Source organism: Aedes albopictus, chromosome 1 (assembly GCF_035046485.1).
Source record: "Aedes albopictus strain Foshan chromosome 1, AalbF5, whole genome shotgun sequence".
Classification (NCBI taxonomy): domain Eukaryota; kingdom Metazoa; phylum Arthropoda; class Insecta; order Diptera; family Culicidae; genus Aedes; species Aedes albopictus.
In genome coordinates this window covers 188,282,898-188,310,534 of record NC_085136.1, presented here as the reverse complement: position 1 = coordinate 188,310,534, position 27,637 = coordinate 188,282,898, and the positions used below count along the sequence as shown (strand labels likewise).

General features: G+C 39.1%; 1 protein-coding gene across 1 annotated transcript in view; it reads right to left on the bottom strand.

Annotated features, from left to right (window-relative positions):
- LOC109423135 (mucin-3A) overlaps positions 1-19,474 on the bottom strand; it is a 113,779-nt gene extending 94,305 nt beyond the window's left edge. Inside the window, exon 1 of the mRNA XM_029852117.2 lies at positions 18,506-19,474. Coding sequence (XP_029707977.2) covers positions 18,506-18,803 — 298 coding nt within the window. The 5' untranslated portion in view covers positions 18,804-19,474. The remainder of the gene's footprint in view (positions 1-18,505) is intronic.
- Between the last annotated feature and the right edge of the window lie 8,163 nt (positions 19,475-27,637).

Genomic DNA, 27,637 nt, shown 5'->3' with positions numbered 1-27,637 from the left:
AAGGAATCCCTGAAGGGATTCTGGGAGAAATAACTTAAAGAATCACGGATGGAGTCCCTAGAGAAACTCTTGAAGGAATCCCTGGAGATCCCTGGAGAAATCTTAGAAATCATTTCGGGAGAAATACTGAAGGAATCAATTAGTCCCGGGATGAATCCCTGAAGGAATCCCGGAAATTGCTAAAGAATTTCCTGAAAAATAATGATCGATGAAATTTAGAACGAAGTTTTAAAATCATTGCTTCGGGATTTATAGCGGAAACAAAACAAATCAGAAAAAAATCCTCTTTTAAACTGGTATGCCATGTCTCAGATATTCTTGGTGAAACTCATTTGGTAATTGATAGAAAACATGTGGTACAATATATGAGTGATCTTTGATCTTTGGAAGAATTTCTTATCTGAAAAATGCTTGTCATATTTAAGAAGGGAAATCTTCCACAATTTATGGTGGAATTAATATTGGTATGCCTATTATAGTTTATAAAGATTTTCTAGTAAAAAATCTAGGATAAATTTCTGTGATTTTTCAGAATTTTCATATTGGTTTGATTAAACTATTTAAAAAATCTTCAAAGCAAACACGAAAAATTTTAAAACGAATTACTCAGTTGTCAGCCACCGTCTGATCTGTTCGGACGCTTTTGCCGCAGAGCAGGCTCTCATATTCAATACGCGGTGAAGCATCATTGTTAGTTGTGAACAATGAATGCTGTACGAAAAAACACGTTGGTCGTCGACTTTGACGTTCTGCCCGTTCGACCGAGTGCGGGAATAATTAAACAGTTTCTCGATGAGAAACTCAAACTGGACATTGCTTTAGTGAAGAATCTCCAACTTCACACTATCCGGAACTGCGTGCTCATCGAGTTGTGCAGTCTGGATGCAGCCGAAAGCATGGCATCGACCCATCATCTCAAACACACAATTGTTTCCGAGATGAAGAGTTTCAACATTCCCGTTTACGTTGAGGATAGTGCTATTAATGTTCGCATCCTCGATCTCCCACCCGCCGTACCGAATGCAGTTGTTGCCGAACATATGCAACAGTACGGAAAAGTTAAGTCCGTTGCGCGAGAACTTTGGAAAAAGTTCTTTCCCGGTGTTCCAAACGGCGTTCGCGTGGTGAGGATCGAACTCGCCAAGCATGTGCCGTCATTCATACAAATTGCCAATCACGTCACAACGGTCACCTACCGTTCGCAAATAGCAACATGCCGCCACTGCCAGCGTAAAGCACACCCTAAAAAAAAGTGCTCGGAAGTATTAGCCGAAGACAAAGGGAACCAAACAATCAACAAAGAGTCGCCGATCGCACACTGCGAAGCTGACAACCAGATGGAAGAATCTAGCGAAATGGATGCAGAGCTACAACAACGGGAACAACAGAAAAAGCGTTCTGTGAGAAGTACTGCCACATCTGCCACATCGTCCATAAATTCACCACCAAGGAAGAAGCAAATCACGCGCGCGGTTGAACACGATTATCATCGAACGACCAACGAGAAGATTGATGCGATTGTATCGGATGTCGATAGCGATTCGGACTCCGGCCCAGATCCAGCTAAAGATGACATCGACGGTTGGGTTTTGAAATTGACTAAGCGATCTAGGAAGCAAGACAAGCGCATTGCTAAGGTATTGAACGCTAAGTGATTGAATTGTATTTTGTTGTTTTTTTAGTTTTAAGGGACATGAATGCACAATTGGTGTAAAATCTCGTTAATAAAAAAAAAAAAAAAAAAAAAAACGAATTACTGGTGGAATGCATAATTGGTGAGGCTCTAGTTTCATGATTTCCTAGTAAAAATTCTGGCAAAAGTACTGAAAAAATCTTAAGGATTTATAATATAAGTTATTAGGTAAATTCTCAATTGAAGGTATTGGAGGAAATCCAGGGAGATTTTCAAAAATATCTGGAACAATCTTAGAACTTCTTCAACCCTCTTGAAATCATTGTCAACTTTTATTGACTTTTTTTCGGCGATATGAATACTACTCAAAGCAAGAGAGGGTAACTAAAATAATTAAAGAAACGGTGGATAGAATCGCAAGCGAGTGATGGGAGCATGTTTTTTAGAAGTTGAAATTAAGAGAGGGCCATTAATTGAACAACACAACGGCCCTATTGAAAACGCTAGAAAGCCCATTTAATATCCTGAGACTCCCTGAAATGCCTCTGAGCCCACCAAACGCCCCTGTAACCTCCAGGTACCCTTTGAAGTACTCTAGCACGATATTAAACGCCTTTGAGGCCTTCTGGAACGCCCTTGAGAGCCCCTGGAAGCGCTCCTGAAAAGACCCACTTGAACTCCTTTGAAACTCCCTGTGATTACTTGGAACGCCGCAATGACCCTTAGCCCCTTAAACGCCACTAAGACTCCCTAAGCCCCTTGAAGTTCCTTTGAGACCCTCTAAAATGCCGCTAAAACCCCGTTGAACGCATCTGAGACCTCCCGGTATCCCCTAAAGCGTCCTAGGACCCCAATGAAACATGAATAAGATCTCCTGGTACCCCGTGAAACGCTCCTGAGACCCTTTGTGATTTCCTTGGAACCTTCTGACACTCCTTGGAGCACTCCTGCGGCCCCTTAATGCCTCTAGAACCCCTTCCAAGCGCTTATGAGATCGCCTGATATTCTCTAAAACCACCTGAAACGTCCCTGAAATGCCTCTGAGACTCTCAGGAACTTCCCTGAAACCTCCTGGGACCCCTTGAAGCGCTCTTGAGGCCTTCTGGAATCCCATGACCCCTGGAACGCCTCTGAGATCCCCTGTAGCCTTCTGCAAATTCCCGTGAAGCCCGTGAAACCCTCTGAGACGACTCTGAGATCTTCTGGTAAGTGGAGCGGACCTGGTGTGATGGTAAGAACACTTGACTATCACGCCGAGGACCTGGGATCGATTCCCATTCCCGACAAACTCGCAAAAATCTGAGTTCTTCCTTCGGAAGGGAAGCAAAGCGTGGGTCCCGAGATGAACTAGCCTAGAACTAAAAATCTTGTTAATACAGATATAAAAAAAAATCTTCTGGTACCCTCTCAAACCTCTTGGGATTCCCTTGATCGTCCTTGAGATTACCTAGTACCACCCTGAAACCCCTTGGGACGCCCTAAAACACTCATGTAACGCTCTCTGGCCGCCATTGCCATAGTTGCCCTCATTATTGCATTTTTTAATGCACAATAGGGTAACGGTCGAATTTTGGACCCCCAGAGGACATTAGTTTGAAATTAAGTCAAAATCAAACAGATTCAGATAGTATTGTACATGATAATGATGTTAGTATGATCGTAAAAGCCTCCACTGTTCGTTAAAAATACCCACAAAGTCATTTCTGATTGGAAATTTAATGAGATAACTGATTTTTTAAGCATCAGTTTACAATGTTTTGGACACCCTAATACATTTTGGATCCTCCTAAATGTAAATTTTAGACACCCGGTGTTTAAACCCGTTTGAAACTATGTTCAAAGAGTCTGCCATTTGAATAAGCTGGATCACATCATAATAACTTGATTGACAAAGGCTGATTAGACGAACTTTGCGAATTTAATGCGCTAGAACGATAAACGTTTTTGTTTGCATCTGCAAGTTTCCTCAGCATCACAATCTCTTTTTGTAAATATGTTGCGACACTCGCACAGATGACGAGATTGATAAAATTTAATTTCAAAGTAAATAAGGCCGTTACAAATATTTATTTTTTTGTCCCATCACTCTTTGGCTAGTCGAGGAGGGGGGGGGGATTATAAAGCATTTAATCTGAAAAATATTAAAAATTCATCGGATTTGTTAAATAATTTTTGGTAAGACTCGATATTTTGATAAATATTTTTTCATCTGCCCCCTCAAAATGCAAAATCCAGTCAAAAAATTTTGAAGGGGGGGGGGGGACAAAAAGTCAAAATAAAATTTGTATCCACCTAATGATATTTCCAGTGCGGAAATGATTGCTGCCCGTGCAGAGCAATCTAATTTACCGAATGATTCTAAAAATTTGCGTCATCTCTTCATTAAATCTGTGTAAGTTGTGATAATACGACCCAGGGGTCCAAAATATATGGGGGTCCAAATTATATTGGTTACCCTATTGGTTCTAAATAGCTCTCCCTCTTTTTATGCTGGGTGCGTACTCTTTTTATGGTGGATGCATACGTGCGTAAATCAAATGTATCAAAATAACCTGCTTAAAAAGAGGTTTTGAGGACAAAATTTTCTAAATATATCAAAAGGATTCAATTGATATTGTAAAAAATAAATAAATAGTAATATAAATATAAATCAATTTAGGCTTGGCATATGAATTGTGGAACAATCTTCCCCTAGAGGCTTATTCATAAACTACGTAGTCTTTTTAGGGAGGAAGGAGAAACTGGTCAAAGTATGTGGTCTATACAAATTCCGGAAAATGTTCTGTGGAGAAATGAGTCTACTTAGTTTATGGACAGCGCCTATAGTTAACCGCGTGGCCTTCACACATGAAAAAGCGCATACAATCTCAAGCAAGCATCCAACTTGGTCAGCCAGTTCAGTTTCATTCAACAGCTGAATGCCTCTGTGCGCGGAACTCCGTGTCAGCAGCAAGGCATGCATCGTGAAAGTTTATTCATGCATAACTTAACAGGTCACCATCATTCCCAGCCATAAGATAAAACCAAATCCCGCAAACATGGCCAGCCACGCAGCAGCTCTTCGATACGTAGGTTTCGGTCTGTATTTATTTTTTTGCGGATGGGGGAAAGTTACGCCTCAGTAAATTTGGCTACATTATTACCGCAGCTGATGTTGCGTTGCAGTTGTCGTTCGTAGCGGAGCTGGAGCGGGTTGTTGAAATACAACATCGCTGGGTTTTAGCAAATTGAATGAATGCAACCGCGCCGCTTGCGGAGTTGAATAGATCATTCTTCCGTAGATTATTGCTAGATCATCAGCATGCGAATGGACTAACCTTCAATTCAATAAAAGGTTGGTTAAGCTAACGATTGAGAGCAAACAAATTGGCATATAAGTACGTTTGCTTGGGGTCTTGTGAAGTCTTGTGAAATTTTGGCTATCAGTAAAAGATCCTTTTTTTAAGCATTCAGCGTTTTCCGATTGCTTGAAATGGCTTTTACACGAAGAAATGTTGAAATGCTTGTTGGTACCTATAATGGGGGCTTCCAAATCACTTTGTGATATTGTACGAATATCAGTTTCCTCAGTTCTGATGTAAAATTGTTTCGCTACTTTTTCAAGCTTCTTGATTATCTACGTTCATAATACTTAAATTACTACTCTGACATGGAGAGCCCTTGAACGGTTGACTGCCTTCCACGAAACCATCCAATTAAACCACAGGAACGTGGCCCAAAGTTTTGGAACTAATATTTTGTAAATCTAAGCTTTCTCATTTGTAGCATGTTGTTTCCACAAGATGCGATGCGATGGAAAGCACGTGGGTGGACATCCCATATACGAGGTATAAAATCGATTCAAGAAGTCAGTCGGTTCATGCTCGAAACATAAAAATCGTCATTCGATGCGAAACGAAACGCTAGCTGGGCTGTGCTGCGCTGCGCTGCGTTCCTCTTTGTAAGATAATGGAGGTTATGTATCAAAGAGAATGGGCTCTTGGGGAGTCTTTCGTGAAGGTTCAACGTGTTGGCGTCTTGCTGGGCTTCAGTTTGGCACACACGCTTGGCTAGACTGGTTTTTATGAATCGAAATTTTGCAGTGATTCTTTACACTTGCGTTCCTTTGGTTCGAATGGCCGCCGCACGTTTTTGTGGAGGTGTGGATGTACAGAGTTTCCCTTTTTTGTTGTAGTGTGTACTTGCAACCACCGCCGGTACCGGTGGTGGTGCTCAAGGTGCAGGATTCAATAAAAATATAAAGGTGCGTTGTGTTATTAGTTTTTGCTTTTCTCATTCATTTCTTACATCGTGCTCTCACAGGAGGGGAGAGCCCAAACCGTATATGCATTGCCTGCCCTGGTAAATATTACAAAAAAAGGTTCTACTCACCTTCCTTCGCACACTGGAAAGTATTGTTTCAGCGTGGTAGGGCGGAACATAAAATATTTCCGGTGCGGAGCGGAACAAGCAAAAGTGGAATTTCAAAACAAACGATAGAACGGTATGGAACCACCTATCCTATATAGGTATCTGTGAATATATACTCACTATCAATGGCAAGAGCTCTTACCTGTCCAATCTCAATCAGGAGATGGTTATTGTGATAACTCCAAAACCAATCATTTTTTCATCTCGGTATGGCACATGCATATTTAGCAAATTGTCTTATAGGTTCCTCCAGTGTCTGCGAGAAACTCGGCACATGTTTCGTATGCCTCGGATTCAGTCAGATTAGAAGGCAATAGGAGTGGGAAGCCTTGTTACAGAGCTATATGTTCCGAAACCAAACTTTTAAAACTGAGTACAGAAAACCATGATACACTTTTCTAGCGATTGACTATCTTTTATCCATTGCAGCTTTAACGGAGATTCGCAATTGAAATGGTGGGCTTCGTGGCCGTGCGGCGAGAGGCGTCAGTCATCAAGACGTTTCGTAAGCCTCAGGAGTGTGGGTTCGATTCCCACTCCAGTCGGGGAAAACTTTTCGTCGAACGGAAAATTCTCCACTGGGCCACTGGGTGTTAGGTGTGTTGTCCGTTGTCCTATGTACAGGGGATAGACAAAATGATCGTGACAGGCAAAATTTTTACTTGTCAAAAAATGTTCAACTAGTTGTAGCTTTTCTAAAAGTGCATCAAATATTCTCAAATTTTTACTGTAAGTTCATCAACTAGTTGTGCATCAGTGGTCCAAATTTGGAACAGATCGGGCCATTCTTTACGAAGTTATAAATATTCTTGAAAAAAGTAAAATTATCCGATAGCCAACTTTGAGCTGTTATATCTCCGGATTCAATGAACCAATTGCAAAGAAATTTTGATCATTTGTAACCTATATAATGAACTCTGGAAAACCTTTGACTTAACTTGAAATTTTTAACAAGAGAAAAAGTTGTAGCGATTTAATTTATTTCACGATTTTTTTAGTAAATTGGTCTATTTTTAATATGCATTCCATTACTTTTTCAATTTATTGGCGGCTATGTTGTTACTTTCCTTCAAAACACATTCATATATAAGTCAATCAGAGGAGAAAGAACTATAATTTGCATCTTGAATTTTGAAATGATGTTGATGTTTTGGATAATTTGGTGTTTTATTAGAAAAATAATCTAACCGTTTTAATTTTCTTCCGTGTTAAGAATTTTAAGTTAAGTCAACGGATTTTCATAGCTCATTATATAAGTCTTAAATGATCAAAATTTCATTGCTTTCCGTTTATTGAATCCGGAGATATAACAGCTGAAAGTTGGCTATCGGATAATTTTACCTTTTCAAAGAATCTTTATAACTTTGTGAAGAATGGCCCGATCTTTTCCAAATTTGGGCACAACTAGTTGATGAACTTACAGTAAAATTACAGTAAATATTTGATGCACTCATCGAAAAGTTATAGCTAGTTGAACATTTTTTGAAAAGTGAAAATTTTGCCTGTCCCGATCATTTTGTCTTTCCCCTGTATGTGCTTGTTCAGTCTGTACAACCTCTGGTTGAAGACGGTGTACTGTCTTTTTTTTAAATCGAATTTAGTTCTTTAATTTGCAATATTTCAGCATCTACCGGCTCAATCAATTGAGTTAAAGAGTTCAAATCGAAGCTACGAATCTTGTAATTTTGTAGACAGGATGAACAAAATGTCCTGTCAGATGAGTTATCACAATATCACTGATATGAAACTGGTTTCAATGAAAGTGTTGCTAAATTATAGTCCATGCTGTGGCTTGGGGGGGGGGGGGGGTGGTAGAGCATAGAGTTAACGCTACCTGGTACTTCGTGTCCCGCGAATAGAAATCTTCAAAAACAAGTACGTCAAAATGACGAGCGGACTTGAGGCGATTGAAAGGTGGAAGCAGTACTTCGGATGAGCACTTGTATGGCGTAAACAACACAGCAGAACACATCATGATGGGCTTAGATTGGATAATGGTCAGTCCATCCATTAGTAAGGCGATCATTTGGAATGTGAAAACTTCCGAGGGATCACCAATTTGGCTCAATGACATCAATCAATTCTATTCCCAGATCATCTTCCGACATAGTCTGTCGCTTTAAGCAAATGTGTTCGCAGGAAGCTACCATAACGTTGACAGTCGGTAGACAACGGAGCAGAACTTCACCATACGCACATCCTCCGCCGTGAATACCAGATCTCAACGCATCGCCTGTTCATCAAATCAATCATGACTTCAAAACAGCATGCAAATGAAAATCATAGATGTGAAGCTGATCAATCAAAGAAGCGATGGACGACGTGCCAAACTGCATAAAAGTTTAAGGTGAACTATCTAGTCGATTCTAGTCGTTTGATGTAGTGGAGGGATTCATCTACCTCGGATCCTTACCGACAGCCGGGAACAATGTGAGTCTTAAAATACGAAGGCGCCTTCATCAGTGAGAGTAATGCCTACTATAAAGAAACTGGGGTTAACATAAGATTCACTCCCGGCCGTATCAAATGTACCATTTTCAAACCGGTTATACGGCCGGTGGTACTTCATAGACCCCAGACATGGACAGACCATACTCGAGAAGGATCTGCAAGTACAAGCAAGGAGTATGGTGTGTGACTATGATCTCGATGCACTCTCCGGTGAGCCTCAAAGTACCTGAAGCTGGACGGTTACGGTGGGCAGGTCGCGTAGCGAGAATGCCTGGAAAACAATCTTACAAAGTTTGTGTTGCCACTGATTCGGTTGGCACAAGACGGCGTGGGACGCAGAGAGCACGATGAGCAGACCAGGTGGTGCATTATCTGCCGAACGTTAGACGGGCTATGCCCAGATTAAAAGGCTGTAGCCGCAAACTTGGCGTCAAATCTTTGATACAATAGATCGTAATTTGTCAAAAAAACTTCCAACGAATTCATGGATCTATTAGAAATTTATACTCTGTTCCAGCGTTGTAAAAATAAATATCACTGAAGGGTTCAAATACAAAATATTGCTTTGAAAAACAGTCGAAGGCTTTCGTTCAATCACCGGTTCCACATGTCTCCAAAAAAGAGACACCATTTCGTTAGTTTGAATGATATTTTCCATATCTAGATCACAGATAGCATCGAAATGTTCGTTTCAATCTCACCTCGCTCTACGTTCAGGGACCCTACAGTAATAATCGTTATGTATGGCCACACCGCGTTCCAGGCGCTCGCACTCTCTTCTCCCCCTGGCGTTTCCCCGTGGCTTTGTCATTTAATTACTGCACCATTCAAAGGTTTCAGTTCGGAGTGTCGTTAGTTAGGATGGTGTTTCAGCGCTGCGTTTTAGCTGACCTTGTATTCATACATGTTGTCACGAAGGGGAGAATTTTGTGGAATGCGCTATTCCGTGAAACAGATCTAAATCAGTGGCAGCGTTTTTATTGCATAGTTTTCCTGTCCTGGCAATGTTTTCTGTCTTTTTCTGCTTTCTGCCTGGCTTTACGCTTCTATTGGAGCTTGGCTGGTATAAATATCCTTCAAAGATTGCCTCAGCTATAAATTGAACATCTTCTATGAGTTTGTATACTGTGCAGTAAACACAAATTGGAACGGTTTATTTGAAGTCATCTTCCCCCAGGCACACACACTACCATACTACCATTGATAGTTTTAACCTCAAAATGAAGTTAAAAAAAACTAGGGGAAACATAAGGGTGAAACCACTCATGTGCTACCCTGAAACACCCGGCTTAAGATCGTACAACCGCGACGACAGCCAGCAAACTTACGCCCATTCCGTTACGGCAGTCGGTTACCGATGCGATGTTGGCTTCCCAGTTGCACCAGACCCAGTCGGAACGGTGCGTTGTTATGTATTCCACATTTTATTGTTATATGTAATGCCGTGCCGACTGACTATGCTTACCGGTGAATATGGGCTGATGTGTCGTCGTTGGCGGTGACGAAATGAGTGAGAGGGCTTCAACTTCAAGGTTCTAAAAATAATTGTAAATTAAAGTGGCTCCGCGCTTTTTTTTTTATCAACTCAAATGCATTCCCAGTTTCGTTTGGCGGGTCGTACTACAAATCGCCGTCGACGTGGACCATGCGACATTCCCACATGTTTGTGTGGAGGGTAAACGTTTATTTTCTTTGTGGGTTGTTCACATGCTAACAGCCATAAATCATGGTTAGTAAAACGGATTCCAATTTCGGCGCGCAAATTAAATCTTCCAGAACGGGGCTTTTCTGTGGTTCTGCGAGCGAAATAGTGTGTATCGTTTATTTTTCCACGAGGCCTTTGTGGGGGGTGGTTGATAGATTAGAAAACATGTTGTTATCTGACATGCGATGCCCGGCCTTCTAAATTGTCAAGACATGAACAATTTGGTCCTTTGATGAAATTAGAGATACATACTTGTTGGTTATATTTTGTGCGACTTTTGGGGCGTTTTCTGAAATCAACACAAATAATTCTACTGTCATGCCGTGTATCTTCTTACAATGACGGTGTTTTAGAGATTTATTGTTAAGGCGTCTACTTATTTGAAATCAAATAACATAATTTTGTGTGTTTGTAAAGTTCTTTAGGTAATTATCCTGGAGTTTTTTTCATGTGTTCCGTCGGGATTCGATTCAAAAGTGGTTTTTGCAATAGCTCCAGAAGTTCACTCGGAAAAATTTTCCAAGAGTTCCATCGGAAATTTCTCCAGAAGTTTCATAAGGAATTAATCCAGAGTTTATTACGAATTTCCGCAGGTGTTTCTTTAATAATTATTTCAGTAGCATTTCCAAGAAATTTACTAGGATCCTCCAGAGAAATTTATCAAGGAGTTCCATTGGAATTTCTTCAGGAGTTTCATCAGGAGTTCATATAGGAGTTCCTTTAAAAACTCCCCCAAGATTTTCATTGGGAATTTCTCCAAAAGTTCCACTGGACAATCCTTCATGAATGTATCCAATAGTTACTTCAAGATATCCTTCAAGAGTTGCGTTGAGAATTCATTGGGATTTATTCTAGGTGTGCAATCTGAAATGCCTCCAGGAGATATTTTTGAGTTCATTCAGAAGTTTCTCAGGGAATTGGCTTCTTTAGTGGTGTTGAGATAGTTCCATATTCTGAATCTGCATGCCAAACTGAGCCGAAATCCAAATTTTCATCAATTTTGGTGCCCGGGAACCTATTTAAAAATCAATTTGAAATTTGTATGGGAACGATTTGTCGAATCACCCCTCGTCGCATTTTGTACTGAACGGAGCTGTCAAGAAGTTGCCCAGCTGTCAAAAGGTGATTTCAAAAAATCTCTTTGAAATTTGTTTTAGGTATCAAAATAAAGTTCTAAAAATCTGAAAAAAATCATAACGGCTCAAAAAAAGGTGCTCTTCCGTTTAAAAATAAAAAATCATTGAATTTTTCTTAATTTAAAACCCCAATTCTTCCAGGAACTATTTTGAGATTGCTTCTAGGAGTTCCATCGAGAATATTTTCAAGATTTCTTATTTATATTGCTTCAGGAGTTTGACAAGAATTTCTCCAGGAGCTCCTTCAGAATATTTTTCATAAGTTTCTTCGGAAATATCTTCAAGAGTTTTTCCTTCAATTTGCCCAGGAGTCCCTTAAATAAATATTTGGGAAAGTCCTCGTCGAATTCCTTCAAGAAATCATCTAGGTGCTTCTTTCGGAATTCCTTCCGATGAAAAACATGAAGGAGTTCCTGAAAGATCGAAGGAACTGCTGTAAAAAGTCGTCCAAGGAAAACTTTCGAAGGAAATCTTGTAGGAATTTTCAAAGATTTTCTTGAAGAGTTCACTAAGGCATTTCTGTAGGAGTTCATGATAATCCTTCAGTGGATTATGAAAAATTTATGAAAGAGTTCAAAAGAGAGGAAATCCTGGAGAAATTCCGAAGGACTTTTTGAAAAAAAAAAATAAAAGAAACTCTGGAGGAACTCTCAGGGCGATTCATGAAGAAACACCGAGGGAACTTTCCGGAAGAACTCCTGGAACTATATTTACTTGAATTTCCTGGAAGAATTTCCGAATGAATTTCTTGAAGAATTATTGAAATTTGACGGAATTTTTAAGGAAAAATAGAAGGAGCTCCTGGAGGAATTCGCAAAGAATTTCATTGGGAGTTCAACCGGAAGTTTTAATGAGAATTCATCCATAAGTTCCATTGTAACTTCTTTCAAGAATTCCCCCAGCAGTTACTTCAAGAATTCCCTCAAGAGTTGTTTGGGATTTTTTCCAAAAGTTCTATCGGAATCACTCTAGTAATCTAATTAGGAATAACTCTGTGAGTTCCATTGGGATTTATAATAGGAGTGCAATTGGAAATGCCTCCAGATTTGTTTAATTCCTTCAAAAGTTGTTTCGGAAATTCCTCCTGGAACTCTTTTTATAATGCTTCTAGGAGTTCCATCCAGAATATTTCCTAGATTTATTTTATATACTTCTTCAGGAGCATTTCTCCAGAAGTTCTTTCAGAATTTCTTCAAGAGTATTTCCAACATTTTCTCCATAAATCCTTAAATAAATCTTCACGAAATTCACGAAATGATCCAGGGATTTCCTCCAGAATTGATTCTGATGAACATCCCGAAAAATTGCCTTTAGGGATTTCAGAAGAAATTTACGGAGAAATTACCAGAGAAATTCCCATAGGAACACCTGGAGGAATTGCCGAAAACAAATCTGGAAGAATTCCGGAATGAGATAAAAGTTCAAGGAATTGCTAGAGAAAGTCGTGAAGGAATTCTAAGGGAAATTTCCGGACAAATTCCTGGAGGAATTCAATGTCTGGAAGAGTTTCCGTAGGAATTCCTGGGGCAGTTTCAGAAGTTCACGAAAAAATTTCTGGTGGAGTTCCTGGAGAAATTTTCAATGGAATTCTTGGAAGAATTTCTGACGGAATTCCGGGAGGAAATCCTGGAGGAATTCCTGTAAGAAATTCTGGACGAATTCGCAAAGAAACTTCTTGAGAATTCTAAAAAAAAAAAAAAAATCGTGGAGACGTCCGTTAGCGGTTTCTGAAGGAATTCCTAGGGGAATTCCTGAATAAACTACTAGAGGGATTCCCAAAGGATTTACTGTTACAAGAATCCCCGGAACAATCTCGTAGAAATTCCGGAAGAAACTCTCAACTTTCAAAAGAACTGCTGAAATACCATAGGAGCTACTGGTGATATTGTTAAACCTGGAAGAATGCAAACCTTGAAGAACTCCCGAAGGAATCCCCAAGGAAATATCCTAAAGAACTCTCAAACAAAATTTGAGGGTTTCCCAAAATTTTGTTTCGAAGAATAAAATGAAAGAATTCCTGGAAGAATTCCTGAAAGCATTCCTAGAGCTATCTATGATGGTACTTCTAAGGAAATTTCTGAAATAACTCCTGGACGAATTTCTAAAAATTTCCTGAAAGAATTCCCGGAGGAGCTCCTGGAGGAATTTCCAAAAAAAAATCCTGAATCCATAAGAATTTTCTGGGAGAATTCATAAGGATTTTTTGTAAGGATTCCCGAACGTATCCCTTTTATAATTCCTGAAGGATTTTCTTTAGGGATTTTGGAGATTTTTTCGGGAAAATTAAATAGAAGGTGATCTTGGAGGTATAACTTCAAGATCGATTCACGAAGGAACTCTGGGATGAATTCCCGAAAAACCTTCTAGAAGAATTCCCGTAAGATCTAATGAGGAATTCCGAACTGTTCCGAAAATAAAATCCTAAAGAAATTCGTGAAGCAACCTTTAGAATTAGTTCTGGAAAAATTCCCAGGGATTTGTACTGGAGGAATCCCAGATTGAGATTCTGCTGGAGGAGTCCCATATAAAATGTCTGCTGGAAGAATACTTGCAGGAGGATTTTCAGAAAGAATATCTCATATCATGACTCCTCAATGCTAGAGAAATGTCAAATAAATTTTTCTGTTGGAAATCTCAAAAGTTACTCTTCTGCAGACTTCTTTGAAATAATTCCTTTTCAGAGCTGCGTTACAGTACGTCACCTTTAAATATTTTCAAAGTTTAGATCAGCATCCGCGTTATAGTACACGCATGTGGGTGACACAATGCATCATTGTGAGTTGCAGCACTAAAATCCATTGTTTCAAACCGAACCGTCAGTTAACCCTCGAGCAGTCGCGTCTTCGGCCACCCTTAGCGACACCACGCACACGCTGTGTACCACAAGCGAGATTTTTTCATGGTGCGTGTACTCAGTACACGACGCGACCGCTCCCGGGTTAAAGCTGAAGATGAAGTCGAAGTCGAACACAGCGTTTCGGCTCCCGCTTAACTCGGGCTTCAGGATCAACGATGGGTACACACACAGTGACAATCTGGCGATTTGGTACAGGGTTGAATACGGAGGAAGACGGCCACAGCCGAGAATCATTGATAGTCTTCGTGAATGGCTGACATCGCCCTTCGGCAGGGCGGCATTTGTGAAGCGATCGTTCATAGCCAGAAACACCGACGACCCGTCTAGCGACGATCTAGTCAGGACCCTAAGCAGCGTGTGCAACGCCGTAACGCCAAGGCGATCCCTACCCAAGAATGGACGCCTACTAGTGTACTGCTGGTGCCCTGAAATCGAAATACTCTGCGCATCCTGCCCAATACCTAGGAGAAAGATGCAAAGAGCTCGCATCGATGAACGTAGAACGGAGCAAAGCGAGGCCTACAGGACGCGTTAATTAGTACCGTCAAATGGGGTAACTTGCAACACTTTTTGACTTTGAAGCAATATCATTGAAAATCTAAACATTTCAAACATACTGTAAAGCATCGTGTACACTAATTACCACGAGTAGAATACTATGCAGAACTTCATTTACCAAAATACGTTGCCATCTAAAACAGGAGGCGTGAAATACATGTTTGTTGCAAGTTACCCCATCTGTGGGGTAACTTGCTACACATGACATGAAGCTAAGTTAGCTACCATTTAACTGCACTAACATTCTAGTTCTTGGTAATTTTATAAGTTTTTGATGTAATGCATGAAAAATGCTTTGAAAAGATGTACACTAACCAATTGATATATGATTTTTCATTAAAGGGTTTGTAGTTATCATAAGCGAGAGTATATTGTTTCTTAACAGATCTTACGTTCCTCAAATATAAAATATTTATAGATCTAATGACTCAACACTAGTTAAAAAATGTGAACAATGCTTAATGTAGTTTGTTGGAAACGTAAAGTGAACCATCTTAAGGTTATTTTTAGTATGAAGTGGTGTTTGGCTGCTTCAGCTAAAATAACATGATTTAAACACCCATTCAACTAGGTACATATTAACAAAGTTAAAAGCCGTCTATTTTGGCATTCTATTGAAATAATTTACTCCAACTAGGTTCAGAATAGATGTTGGTGATTGTTTCAGATCGTTCATTAACTGAATTAAACTTTCATCAAGGTGAAATGTAAATGAAGTTTTAAAATATGGAAGTATTCAACAATGTTTGAAAGTTTCGTGCAAACAAATGATAAAATTGAGTTGACAATTGAAAACGAACACGTCAGGTAATTATTAAATGATCCATTTTGATCATTTCTATCCGAAATATCGTGCAATGAAAATATATCATAGGAAGTTTTATTAATTTCAACTGTTGCAAGTTACCCCATAGTGGTTGTCGAATATGATTATGATTTTTTACATTACTTAGTCGATAAGTTCATCAGACTTTAATCGTTCAGCTAAGCTTACTATTAGGTACCCTAACTGTAAGCAAGGTCATCAGACCTATCGCACTTACCGTAGTAGAGAGGTAAAGCACGATTTTCAAACTTGTTTTTATGGCATAAAATGAGCAAACCGTTTTAACAGTGTAGCTGAACAATAAACAAAGAAACAAAACTATTTTTTTTTTTCACTAAAACGATCTTAGGTACATATACTTTTTGTTATCTGAAATGGTAGAGCATACAAGCTTTCATTATTATGAAAAAATAGTTCATATTTAATGTATGTCATCGTGTTGCAAGTTACACCGCTGTTGCAAGTAACCCCGTTTGACGGTACAGAACAAGTTGATTAAGGTGCGTATGCAAACGTGCTTCGATAATTTCTGTCAGGCAGTCAACACGAACCCTTCGGATGATGCTTACAAGGTAGTCATAACCAAAAGGAAGGGCATGTCGGAATCCCCAGAACGCTACCTGGAGATGCTGCAAAAGAACGTAGATACGTTGCTCACTCGCCATGACACGCGACCATGGGTTCCCGACCCCTATGGCCAAACCGGCTATGTTGATGCAACCACTACAAATGAGAAACTCATCACGGCGAAGTCGCTGAAGGTGAACAGGTGGTGTGCCGACAGTAGCCGTTATAGCGGCCATCAAGGCTCGCTTTTAAATATTCAGATTGGCGTTGCAGGTGTGAGTGGACAGAGGCGAATATGTGCAGAGGCGGAAAAGACTAAGATTCGTTCTACTGTTGAAACACAGCAAGTCACCTGGCGACCCATCGGCGTACAGACCAATTAGTTTACTGAACATGGTCGGGTAGTTGTTGAAGCGGATTATTCTGTCGAAGCTGACGGTCAGTACCGAGAGATAAGATGACTCTGGGTTCTCGGATACCCAGTTTGTCTTTTTGAGATGATTCGATTGGATTGCACAGATGAAAAACATTCGAATGAGCTGAAACAAGTCGAGATTTTGGTCTAGCTTTGATTCAAAGGTAGTGTTTCGTACTTCTTGAAGCCGATCAACAACCCAACAAACATTTTTACTGTACAAGAGTGCAACAAACCATTTTTAAGCAAACTTTAGCTTAAGAAACTGTTATTCAGCTAGTTGTGTTACTTGGGAATGGATCAAAAGTAGCGGTATATTTTTGATAAATTCTGGAAATACAACTCCCAGACACTCTACTTATTTGTAGATATCAAGGCAATCACACTTCCATCTTTAACTGATACCACAATCGGCGAACCTTCAAGCGAGCAAAATTAATTGCTTTTGACTTGTTTCAATTTATCCAAGACCGGGCTGCTGCGAAAGCCTTTTAGGCTGAACCCGAATAAGGTCTGCGGAACTTGCCCCGTTGTTCGCAGTAGTCGGCGCGCGGCATTCGGCCAGATCGAGACTAATAGGAACAGGAAATACAAACATCAACTACCGGAAATTCATCAATTCGATTTTACGGAGAACATCGCTGGCTCGGCTGTGGTGCTGTGGGTTCGGTTGCTTTTGGACGCGCCAGTGCAACGCTCGGCATTCCGGGTTTTGTGGAAAGGGGGAAGACGTGGTGGAAACTAGAGTAGGTATATGTGTGTATAGATAAAAAGCAGACGGAAAGAAGCATCATCACGTTTTCTTCTGGGAGAAGAAGAATAATAGGATAACTTGTTGGAACGACAGTGGTGTAGTGGGATTTTATAGTAGGGTTAATGCATTGGCAAAGTATGACTTATTTTCGTAGAAGAAAATATTGCAAATGTTAGAAGTTTTCGCTATTATTTTTATAGAGAGCAAAAAATCTTTTTTAATGTTTTAGGTTGGTCAATCAATTGACTAGTAGCTACTTTTACAATGAGTTGCAAAATGATGATGTTTACTGCACAAGTTGAACAAAAACGTGCTTTTGGTAATCTCATTTGCTATTTTGTTCCATGACCATAATAGTGTATTGCAGATACAGGGTTCATACTCTTTGAGTCATGCTGATAATGTAACTTTTTTGAAAGTATTATCTAAATGAATCTTCTAGGAAACACTGTCCCTAATAGATAACATCGAGCTGCCGGAAATCATGGAAAAAATCGCCGTAAAATTCCTACAGTGACTACGGAGAAAAATAGCCAAAAGCAACTTGTGGAAGAACATATCCTTGTCAAACTTGTTAGAGATGTTCAGGTGATACTGGAAAAAGTTGTAATTAGAAGGCACAGAATGTTACTAATTGACAAATTGAGAGATGAAATTTGTGAAAAAATCATTGCCTACCATTGATAGTGGCAGAGAGCAACTCTGCCCACGACTATGTATTCGCTAGACCGGCACTTTAAACAACTAAGCCACAAAACATGTAACGATTCTAAAATGTAAAATGTAAATGTATGTAAATGTGTAAATGTAAATGTAAATAGAAATAAAAAAAATTAAATAAACCGAAATATTGGGATCAATTAAAGTAGATTCAAATATTCGAGCTAACTTAAAAAAATAAATAAAATAATATAAGCCGTTACTAAAACTTCTCTTCGACTCATATTTTATATCGCGATTTTTTTTTGTTTTGCACGGCTGATAGAAATGGCATGTACATAAAAAGAAACGGACTGTATCCGATTTCATTAATATACTAGAGCTTCTGTGGTTTCGTCAATCCTCGCTACATCGCTGGACCACAGCTTCATACCTACAGAAAACAGATGCACAAAGTGGAAAAAGAAGCTTCCGACTGTGCGAGAGACCCTGGAAAGTGGAAGAGTGGTACGTAAGAAAAGAGGGGTACTTACGGACAGCGACTTGCTTTGGGTCAAATTCCTCCACTCGCTTGGAAAGATTGTCGATTCGCTGTTTTATCCCGAGTGATCGCTCACTCACACTAGCCAATTCCTTGTTGAGTTCGGTGAAAATCTGGTTCGAGATGAGCACCAGCGAGGCCAGCTGGCGAAGGGCATTGCTCAGCGTTAAATTCGTGATCGCTTCCAACTCATAGTCTTGAACCGGCAGTGCAGCTGTTCCACGGGAATGGGACGGTTTCGTCGACCGTGCAACATACTTCGGGGTCACAACACGCTGCACGAAAGGCATCTTTGCATCGTGTTGTGCGGCACTGGTCGGCGGTGAAGTCTCGGACGATGACCAAAACCGCTACTACAACTTTAGTTTCGCGCTTCGTTTGCACCACTACTAGCCGTTCCGCACGACGATTCACTCATTTGCAATATATTCATATTCGTTGGTTTAACTTTGCTATTTCCTCTGCTCACCAGCAGCTCATGTTTCATTAAATCTACTATACACCTCAAAAAGCATCCAGATCACGGCACATCATCAACGAAACGTGTTGAACTAAGTTTAGATCACAGATACAACCATATTTCGATCTTCATTTTCAAAACCATAACTAACGTACGAACAACGCCATGTGCACCTTCAAACTAATCACCCATAAAAGCACACAACTATCAATTAAATATTAACTGAGTTTACGAGAAGCCGTTGATAGCATCTGCCGCAGATCCTCCTGAACGGGCGACATCCCATACTGCTACAGAGAGCACTGCGAACCCGATTATTCAAATTAGGCTTAGGCACAAACATTACCACCACTGAACTGAGAACTGAACACCTGAACTGATTGCGGTCAGCAAACGGCTCGAAACGGAACGGAGAACCGAAAACCGGCATCTCAGCAGGTCGACCGACGGAACTGAACTAACGAGCGAATGAGAAACCAGCTTGCGTTCAACCCTCGCTGCTGGCGCGCGCTTATGTTGCATGTTGGCCAGGGCGGGTGCAGAAGCTGTAGAAATCGTGCGGATTGTGTTGAGTGGAAATTGGGAGCTAGAGAGAGCATTTCGGCTGGAGAGAATCGGAGAGAGGCTGAGAATTAGTAAGAATGTGTTTGGTACACAGCACAGTCAGTGTTGCCTACTAAATTTGATTACTAACAAGATAAACTCATATTTTTTGACTTTCATATACAAAATCATGTAAAACACAATGCATTTAAAAATCCATTTATTAAAAACTGTTTATTGAAAGAACCTTCGAAAGAACCATGTAAATTTATAGAAATAACTAATTGTATCATTGTTTCTGTTGTTATTAATACTTGCATCATATCGAATTTTATTCCATAATAAGAAGTGGGATTCACTGGTGAACCGTGTTCACCGGCCAGGAATTCTGTCTTTGGTGTATAAAGAGATGCAATGAATCAGTGAGCTCGTTCCATGCTAATATAGTGAAACAGTTTCGTTTGACTTAATGCTTATTTTTATTTGACAACTGTTTTATGTTTTTTTTTTTGTTTTTAAAGGATGTTCTAGGTGATTCGTTTAGTGTAATAAAACAATATATTTTTTGTTGTGTGGCTGCAAAATAGATGAAAAAAATGCCTAGACAAGCTATTATAGAAATATTTCATAAGATTAAAAATTAAATACTTAAAGTAACGGACAAAGCAATAGCTTGAAACGAGCTCACCCATTTATGTGCCCATAGTCCCCTCTCTATCGCTAGTTGTCTGGGTCGTACGGCCGTATTCCCGCAAAAATCCGCTCCTCACTCACAAATTCGATCGTAGCAACGACGCCCGGCGCCAAGTGAACGCTTCAAATAAAAATGATGATATTAAGAAACAATAACATATGTCTTTTGTATTTACATATGAACAGGCAACACTGTTGTTCGATGTGCTCCCAAGGAGAGCTCCAGAGAAACTCTATAGAGCATACATCCAATAAATAAATCTCTCTGAAATAAACTCTATAGTGCAGTGGCACTCCCATGCGTCCCACCCTATTCCGTTCGTTAATTAGAACATACTTCTAGAAACACAAAATCGGTCGGCCCATCAAATTTTCCTTTTTGCGATTGGAATTTTGGAGAGCAGCTCATACATTTGTCACGAAACTGCATACCACTTGAGCGCAAAGGAGTCGCATTTCAAGTGTTCAACTAACAGCTGTATGCAGTCTGCGTGCAACGATGCTTTCGCTGCATTACCAACATACTGGCCGGTCATCTAACCGTTGTGCTTCAGGTGAGAGTGGATATGTGATCGCTGAATGGGCCACTTATGCTCAAGAGTTGTCACGAACACACATGTCTGGGCGCAAAAACGGTAGGTATAGATACAACAACGAATGAAGGACCAAACCCTCGCGATAGTGTTGCCGCCGCACATGCTTTCAGGCACTTATGAAAAACTACCCTTACTCTTGAATGCGTTCTCCCGAGGAAGGGCTGCTAGCATCATATGACGCACAATTTATGTTCTCTTTTATGAATTCACGCAAACAGGGAGAGAGAGAGCGTGAGATTAGGGAACATAAGGGGCGCATAAATAACCGCCAATTTCTCTGACAATGCGTTTATTACCGAATGATTGCTCGGAATGCAACAGGTGGTTGATGATTTTGTAATTGAACCTTACCGGCCTATTAAATTCATTTAAATACTTGCATTCAAGTGAAAATTTGGTGAGGGGAGGTTAAGTTCTAAGTCCATGCCAATGATTGGGAAATATTTGTAATGTGCGGATCGTTGGTTTTTTATTTATATGCATCATATTGAATGTCAAAATACACAGGGAACAATCGTATATACCTGTGTGTATAAAGAATGAATTTTCACTGTTTGTCACAAAAATAATATTATGTCTCTTCCTACCACTTCAAAATCGGTAGGGTCAATCTGGTTTTACACCTTGAACAGCACCTTGGCAAAATTATCAATGATTTGCCTTTCTTGCTTGCTCGTAGGATTTTCCCGCTTTCGCAAGGAGTTTGAAACAAATGGAGACGCATGGTTGTTGTTGTCATCGATGCTTTCCATGTAAGCTAGGCCTGTCCAATTTTTCTAAAATGTTTTAAGTCCACCTCCATATTCTCATTAGCACAAGTAACTGGTCAAAATTTCGACCAAATCCATTGAAATTAAGAGGTGCATCAAATCAATTTTGTGTTTTCGACTACTTTCGAACTTCAAATAGTTATTTATGCAACGAGTTGTAAAAAGACGATTTTTACAGCTCGAGTCGTACATTTTTCCAACGAGGCTTGCCGAGTTGGATAATTGTGACGAGTGCTGTAAAAATCGAGTTTTGCAACGAGTTGCATACAACATTTTATTTTTGCAATGACAAAAACAATCTCCAGGATATAATTGATTCCATCTTTAACATTTTGCTTCCCGGTGTTGAATAGGAACGCCCACGTGTTCCATCATGCTAGACACGAAATTTTGATCAAGCAAGCCGTGTTAATTTTTGAAGCTCTTACAGTGGAAACCAAGGTGGAAAACCAAGTTGTTGATCAAACAATTGCATTATGATTCATAGTGCAACCGAAATGAGTTGCATTATGAACCATAATGCAATTGTTTGGTATAGTGCAGAAAAGTAGACCGTTTCGGTACCGAAACGGCAAGTCTCTCTCTCTTCTTGGCGTAACGTCCTCATTGGGACAAAGCCTGCTTCTCAGCTTAGTGTTCTATGAGCACTTCCACAGTTATTAACTGAGAGCTTCCTCTGCCAATGACCATTTTGCATGCGTATATCGTGTGGCAGGCACGAAGATACTCTATGCCCAAGGAAGTCAAGGAAATTTCCTTTACGAAAAGATCCTGGACCGACCGGGAATCGAACCCGTCACCCTCAGCATGGTCATGCTGAATACCCGTGCGTTTACCGCCTCGGCTATATGGGCGAAACGGCAAGTATAAATATTGATTTGTAGTGCAGAGTTGAAAAAGATAAATCAAAACTAGACTAAAACCTGTTGAAAATTAGTTATTCCTTCAGAAATAGGAAGATATACTTGTTTGCTACAAGTTTCGAACACCGTATGCCAAAAATTGAAGAAAACATATGTAATTAGCACATTTCTAATCTGAAGAACCTTATGATGCAGTTTTAGAATATCTAACATAATACGTATATTAGGGTGTTCCAGAACAGATTCTATAATATATTCAACTTTTTGAGGTTCTTCGAATTACAAATGTGATAATTACATATGTTTTCTTCAATTTTTCTTGGCGTACGTTGTTCAGAGAACTTGTAGCAAACAAGCATGTCCTCTTATTTCAGCCGGAAGAATAAATGACATGTTTTTGTGTAGTTATGATTTTTTGAATTTCGAAAATAGTCGAAAAAAAAACAAAATTGATTTGATGCATCTTTTATTTTCAATGAATTTGGTTGACATTTTCACCAGTTACTTCTTTTTGGACGCCAATCAAAACAGGAGGACTTGAGAATCAGAGAACATTTTTTTTAATTGGTCTAACGTAAGCCCATTGTACCCAATACAATTTTTCGCTATTGTCATTTGTCGAACCAACTATTTTTTTTCGGGATCGACTGAGATGCCAGTAGCAGCATGGCATCCAATCTGCATTGAGTTCGGTTCGCGCGCCATCCTTCCAACGCATGGATTGGAATTGCAATGAAATCGAATTCGGTATTTTATTTTGGGGCGCAACTGGTATGTTTTCAAGATGTTATAGCATGCATAACTTTTTGCATAACATAGTGTGAAAAATTGTAATTAGAAGGTACGAAATGGGCAAGAGTTCGAGTCATGTGGCAACTTTAGGTAAAAACCTTAAATTCTGTGAAATGTTTTTATTATCCCTAAAAATGATAGAATTAGTAAGAAAATTTAATCAAAGTTGAAGAAATTGTTGTTTTATCTGTATTTGGCGGAAAACTATTATTTTTTGGTGTAGGGGATTTCTTTACTATCGTACAACATTTTCCACAGGCACCACTTACTTTGAAAAATCATAACTCAAGAACGTAGCATCGTAGACACAATGTTTTTTTTTGTGAAATCATAAGCAAATTTACTCAGTAGTTGAAAAAAATACAAAATGAAAATTATTTTCCACAAAATTTTCCAATGTTGAGGAAAATTGGTTGGAAAAGTCAGAAAAACTATTTTCGCAGTGCGGGAAAGGGAATTGCATAAGCTATATTCTGTGAAATTTTCAAGATGTGATTTATCTCCGTTCCTGAGTTATGACCAATTTTCTGTAAAATTTTCAGTATGCTTTGCTGTATGGGCCGTTTTTTTTTTGAAAAATCATAACTTTAGAACGAAGCAGTAGACACAATGTTAAATTTTCAAGATGTGGTTTTTCTCCGCTCCTGAGTTATGACCAATTTTGTTCAAATTAATATTCAAGACGGTCGAAAATTTTACTAGTTTTACAATTTACACTAGTTTACAGCATTTTTGAACTCGGTAAGCTGATCATCATTTTTGGTGCAGAATCATGCCCTGAGTTCGAAAACGCGAAAGAAAAAAATTACAGCAGAGCGGAATTTTTTTCGACTTTCCATACAAGGTTAATGATTTGAAATCGATTTTTGTTCTATTTTTAAGCAAAGTCGCTCACTTCAAACATCTCATTCTCCGTAATGAATGCTCCGATTGAACTGAAATTTTTACTGTAACTCGCCTACATATGATATGTCGAATAAACGTCGAGAAAGAATTTTTGAGTTGGTTTTTTCTTATTGAAAAAAATACATTTCTTCAAAAAATTTTTGGAAATTTGCTAAAATTTAAGAAGATCGTCCCTAAAACTCGTCAATATCTTGAATTTCATCAATCTGGCGCAAAACCTGTATTCAGATGATCGAATGGTATTGTATTCAGCTTTTAATTTATGGAAAAGGATTTTAAATTGGTTGAACAAAACGCAATATGTTTGAATTTTAGTAAATTACATATTTTGAAAAGTTGCAAAACTCGATATTGAGCTAAAACTCAAAAACTGTTCTACTTAAAATTTTTTGAAGGTCGGTTTCGAAATCAGCACTAAATTGTGCTTCAAAAATTTTGGTCGTTGACAGAAGTTCACGACTTTCGTTTTATTTTGTAAACTTGTGAAATCAGTGCTTGCTCAGTAGATAATTCAGAAAATCACGAATTTGAAAATAATCTGGAATGTGACTCTTTTTAATTTGTGATTTTGTGAGTTTTTGTTTGTTAATTTTTCTAATTTTTATTTTCGAACATCCCTACACTTTTATTTTTTTCCGGGAAGTTTGGGATATCGATTTTTAGGACGAAAACATTTTGAAATTTTATAAATATTATTAAAATATTTTAGATGGCGCAAAAATGATATTTTGATCAAAATAAAAAAGGCACCTAGCTTTGATTTTTTGGACCAGCCTTTCTTAAGATTTTTCACTCTCATGACGAAATAAAACCTTCTGGTTCATTCGCCTGTGTTTCGATGAAATTCAAACCCACCAAGTATCGGATATCCACTAAATCGATTGTCTATGGAACGGTTGAATTATTAGGGGGATTAGGGGCATAATGGACACCCGGGGCGAAATGGACACCCCTGTTTTGCTGAAACCATAAAAGTCAACGGTTTCGGCAAAACAGGGGTGTCCATTAAACTTTTTACGCATAAGTGTAAAGGAACCAGTCACTGTTCTATTTATCAGAAGTACCATTTATATTCCTCCAAAATAACCACAATATCATCGAAATTGAAATATGTTTTTCATATGGTGAAATTCTTATAATTTCGAAACAGCGGCAAATAAGGTACTACGAATGTTTGAGTGTGTCCACTATAAAAACAAGGAAATTGTTACCTTATCTACAATCTACATGTATACGCAGATAAATCAATGGATGAAGTATTTTATTTTTGATCAAAATTTACCAAAAATAGCATTTTTAGTGTTGTAGTCGATTCGGGGCGAAATGAGCACTGGCAATTACGAATGAGTGTACGCGCATTGCATACTGTTAGGCATTTTAGGGAGTTTGAAAAAAAAAACAATCCGATTATTTTAGCCAAAAGTTTATTTAATTAACATTGAAGATATGTAAACTCCACTAAGATGGAGTATTATATTTGTGGTGCAATACGGAGCCGATTTTGTCAGCCCCATTTTGCGACGAACTTTTTGCTCTCATTATCTAACGGTCAAATATTGACCAATTTATTTAAGATCATCATTGATTTACGATCATATTGATTTACGTAGGCAAGTTAATTAACTGGTCGATGTAATCAAAGAATTAGCATAAAATATGCAGGGGTGTCCATTATGCAACGATGGGTATCCAATGCGCCCTGTACCTTTCCTGTCAGCCCTAAAAACACACGGTTTACAATTCATAATTTCTTCACAATAAATACATTCTAGCTGCTGTAAGGGCCGATTTCTTCACCTCGGCTTAACTCGTAAGCCAGGCATACCCATATAGTTAAATCTGGCTTAACGCCTAAACCAGGGTGAAGAAATCGGCCCTAAATGATTGAAATACGTAGGAAACAAGCTAAAGTTTTAAGCCAACTGATAATATGTTAGGTTTTTCTCTGTTGTACAGGCCTAATGTGCTCCTTTGCTTAGGGTCTCCATTATGCCCCTAATCCCCATATATAGCTTTGACCTGAAGGCGAAAAACAGATCCTATCTTTTCAATCTATCCACAAGGCATGCAAAGAAAACAAAACATACATACTCAGTTCATGAGCATGCATTGCAGATGCATCTATATTGTAGATTGCAACTTGTATAAAAAGCTCATTATAATCGAGCCTGACTCTTTCATATGTTGCATTGTACGTTATGCCTCTCAAAGCTTTATCTGCGTTACTACATACGTTATGGCGATATGCAGCAAAAAAGCTTTTGCGGCAAACTAATTTATGTCACGCAACATTTGATTGTAGCAGCTGCTTATATGTGGGTATTACGCCGTCCCTTATTTTGCGAAAAACTGGAAATGTTACAAGTTCGTTGTTGGAAAATACCTAATTGATTTAGCAGTATTATAGAGATGTTGGAACATGATCGTTTTAGCTCAGAAATGATCGTGTCAAAATTTGAAGTTCGTATCTCAATACTAGGGTAAAAGGGTATAATACGCCGCACCGGGGCAAAACGCCCCCCCTACATTTTCTAGCGTTTCAAGCGCTTTTTGCATGCGTGATCGATTGGAAATCTTAAATACTGATGAATAATTGCCATGAAGCTAGTACGTTAGTTGATTGGTACAAAAAAGCAATAAAAATATCAAAAAGTCTGAAATCGAGGCTTTTGGCGTAATATTTTACCTCTTGTAAGCTGACTTCATTGTAAACGAAGCTATAGTTCTCTTCGCTTGTGTTATTTGGCAACTTTTATGCAGTTAAACACTTGTTAAAAGGCCCTCCTAGGATAAGCATGTGGTGGAATTATCCCCTGCTACAGTTTTATCACGGGGCTGGACGTTTTTCTTTTGGTGGGGCGTATTGCCCCGTTTGTTTTGATAAGGTCAATTTTGGAACGTTTTCGGAAAACGTTTCAAAGCTTTCATTGCCGCCCCTCCAAAGGCGAAGTTCTCATGCAACTCTTCACTGACTTTAGAAACAACGATTTGCAGTGGACAACAGATGGAATAAGGCGCCAATTTTAGATATATTGCCATTTCTGCTTAAGGGGGCATATTATACCTGTTTACCCTAAGTGGTTCCTTAACGAGATTTTTAGCCCTAGGCTAGTTCATCTCGGGACCCACGCTTTACTTCCCTTCCGAAGGAAGAACTCACATTTTGCGAGTTTGTCGGGAGTGGGATTTGATCCCAGGTCCTCGGCGTGATAGTCAAGTTTTCTAACCATCACACCAGGTCCGCTCCACACTTTCATTAGTGTAGATTTGGTCAATATGTACCTTTTGCTTCGTTGATTGATGGATTCATAGTTGTCAAGTTGAATATTTACTGATTCCCGCACTGTTGCAGTTACTCGCATTATCGAAATTATTCCATTTAACATTTAACGTTTTCTTTAAATCATCAACGAGGAATCTGATGTGGAAGAATCGAACATAATTGATAATATAACAAACCCCGCGTATTTTTATTTCTTTGTTAGGAAATGAAACCTCAAA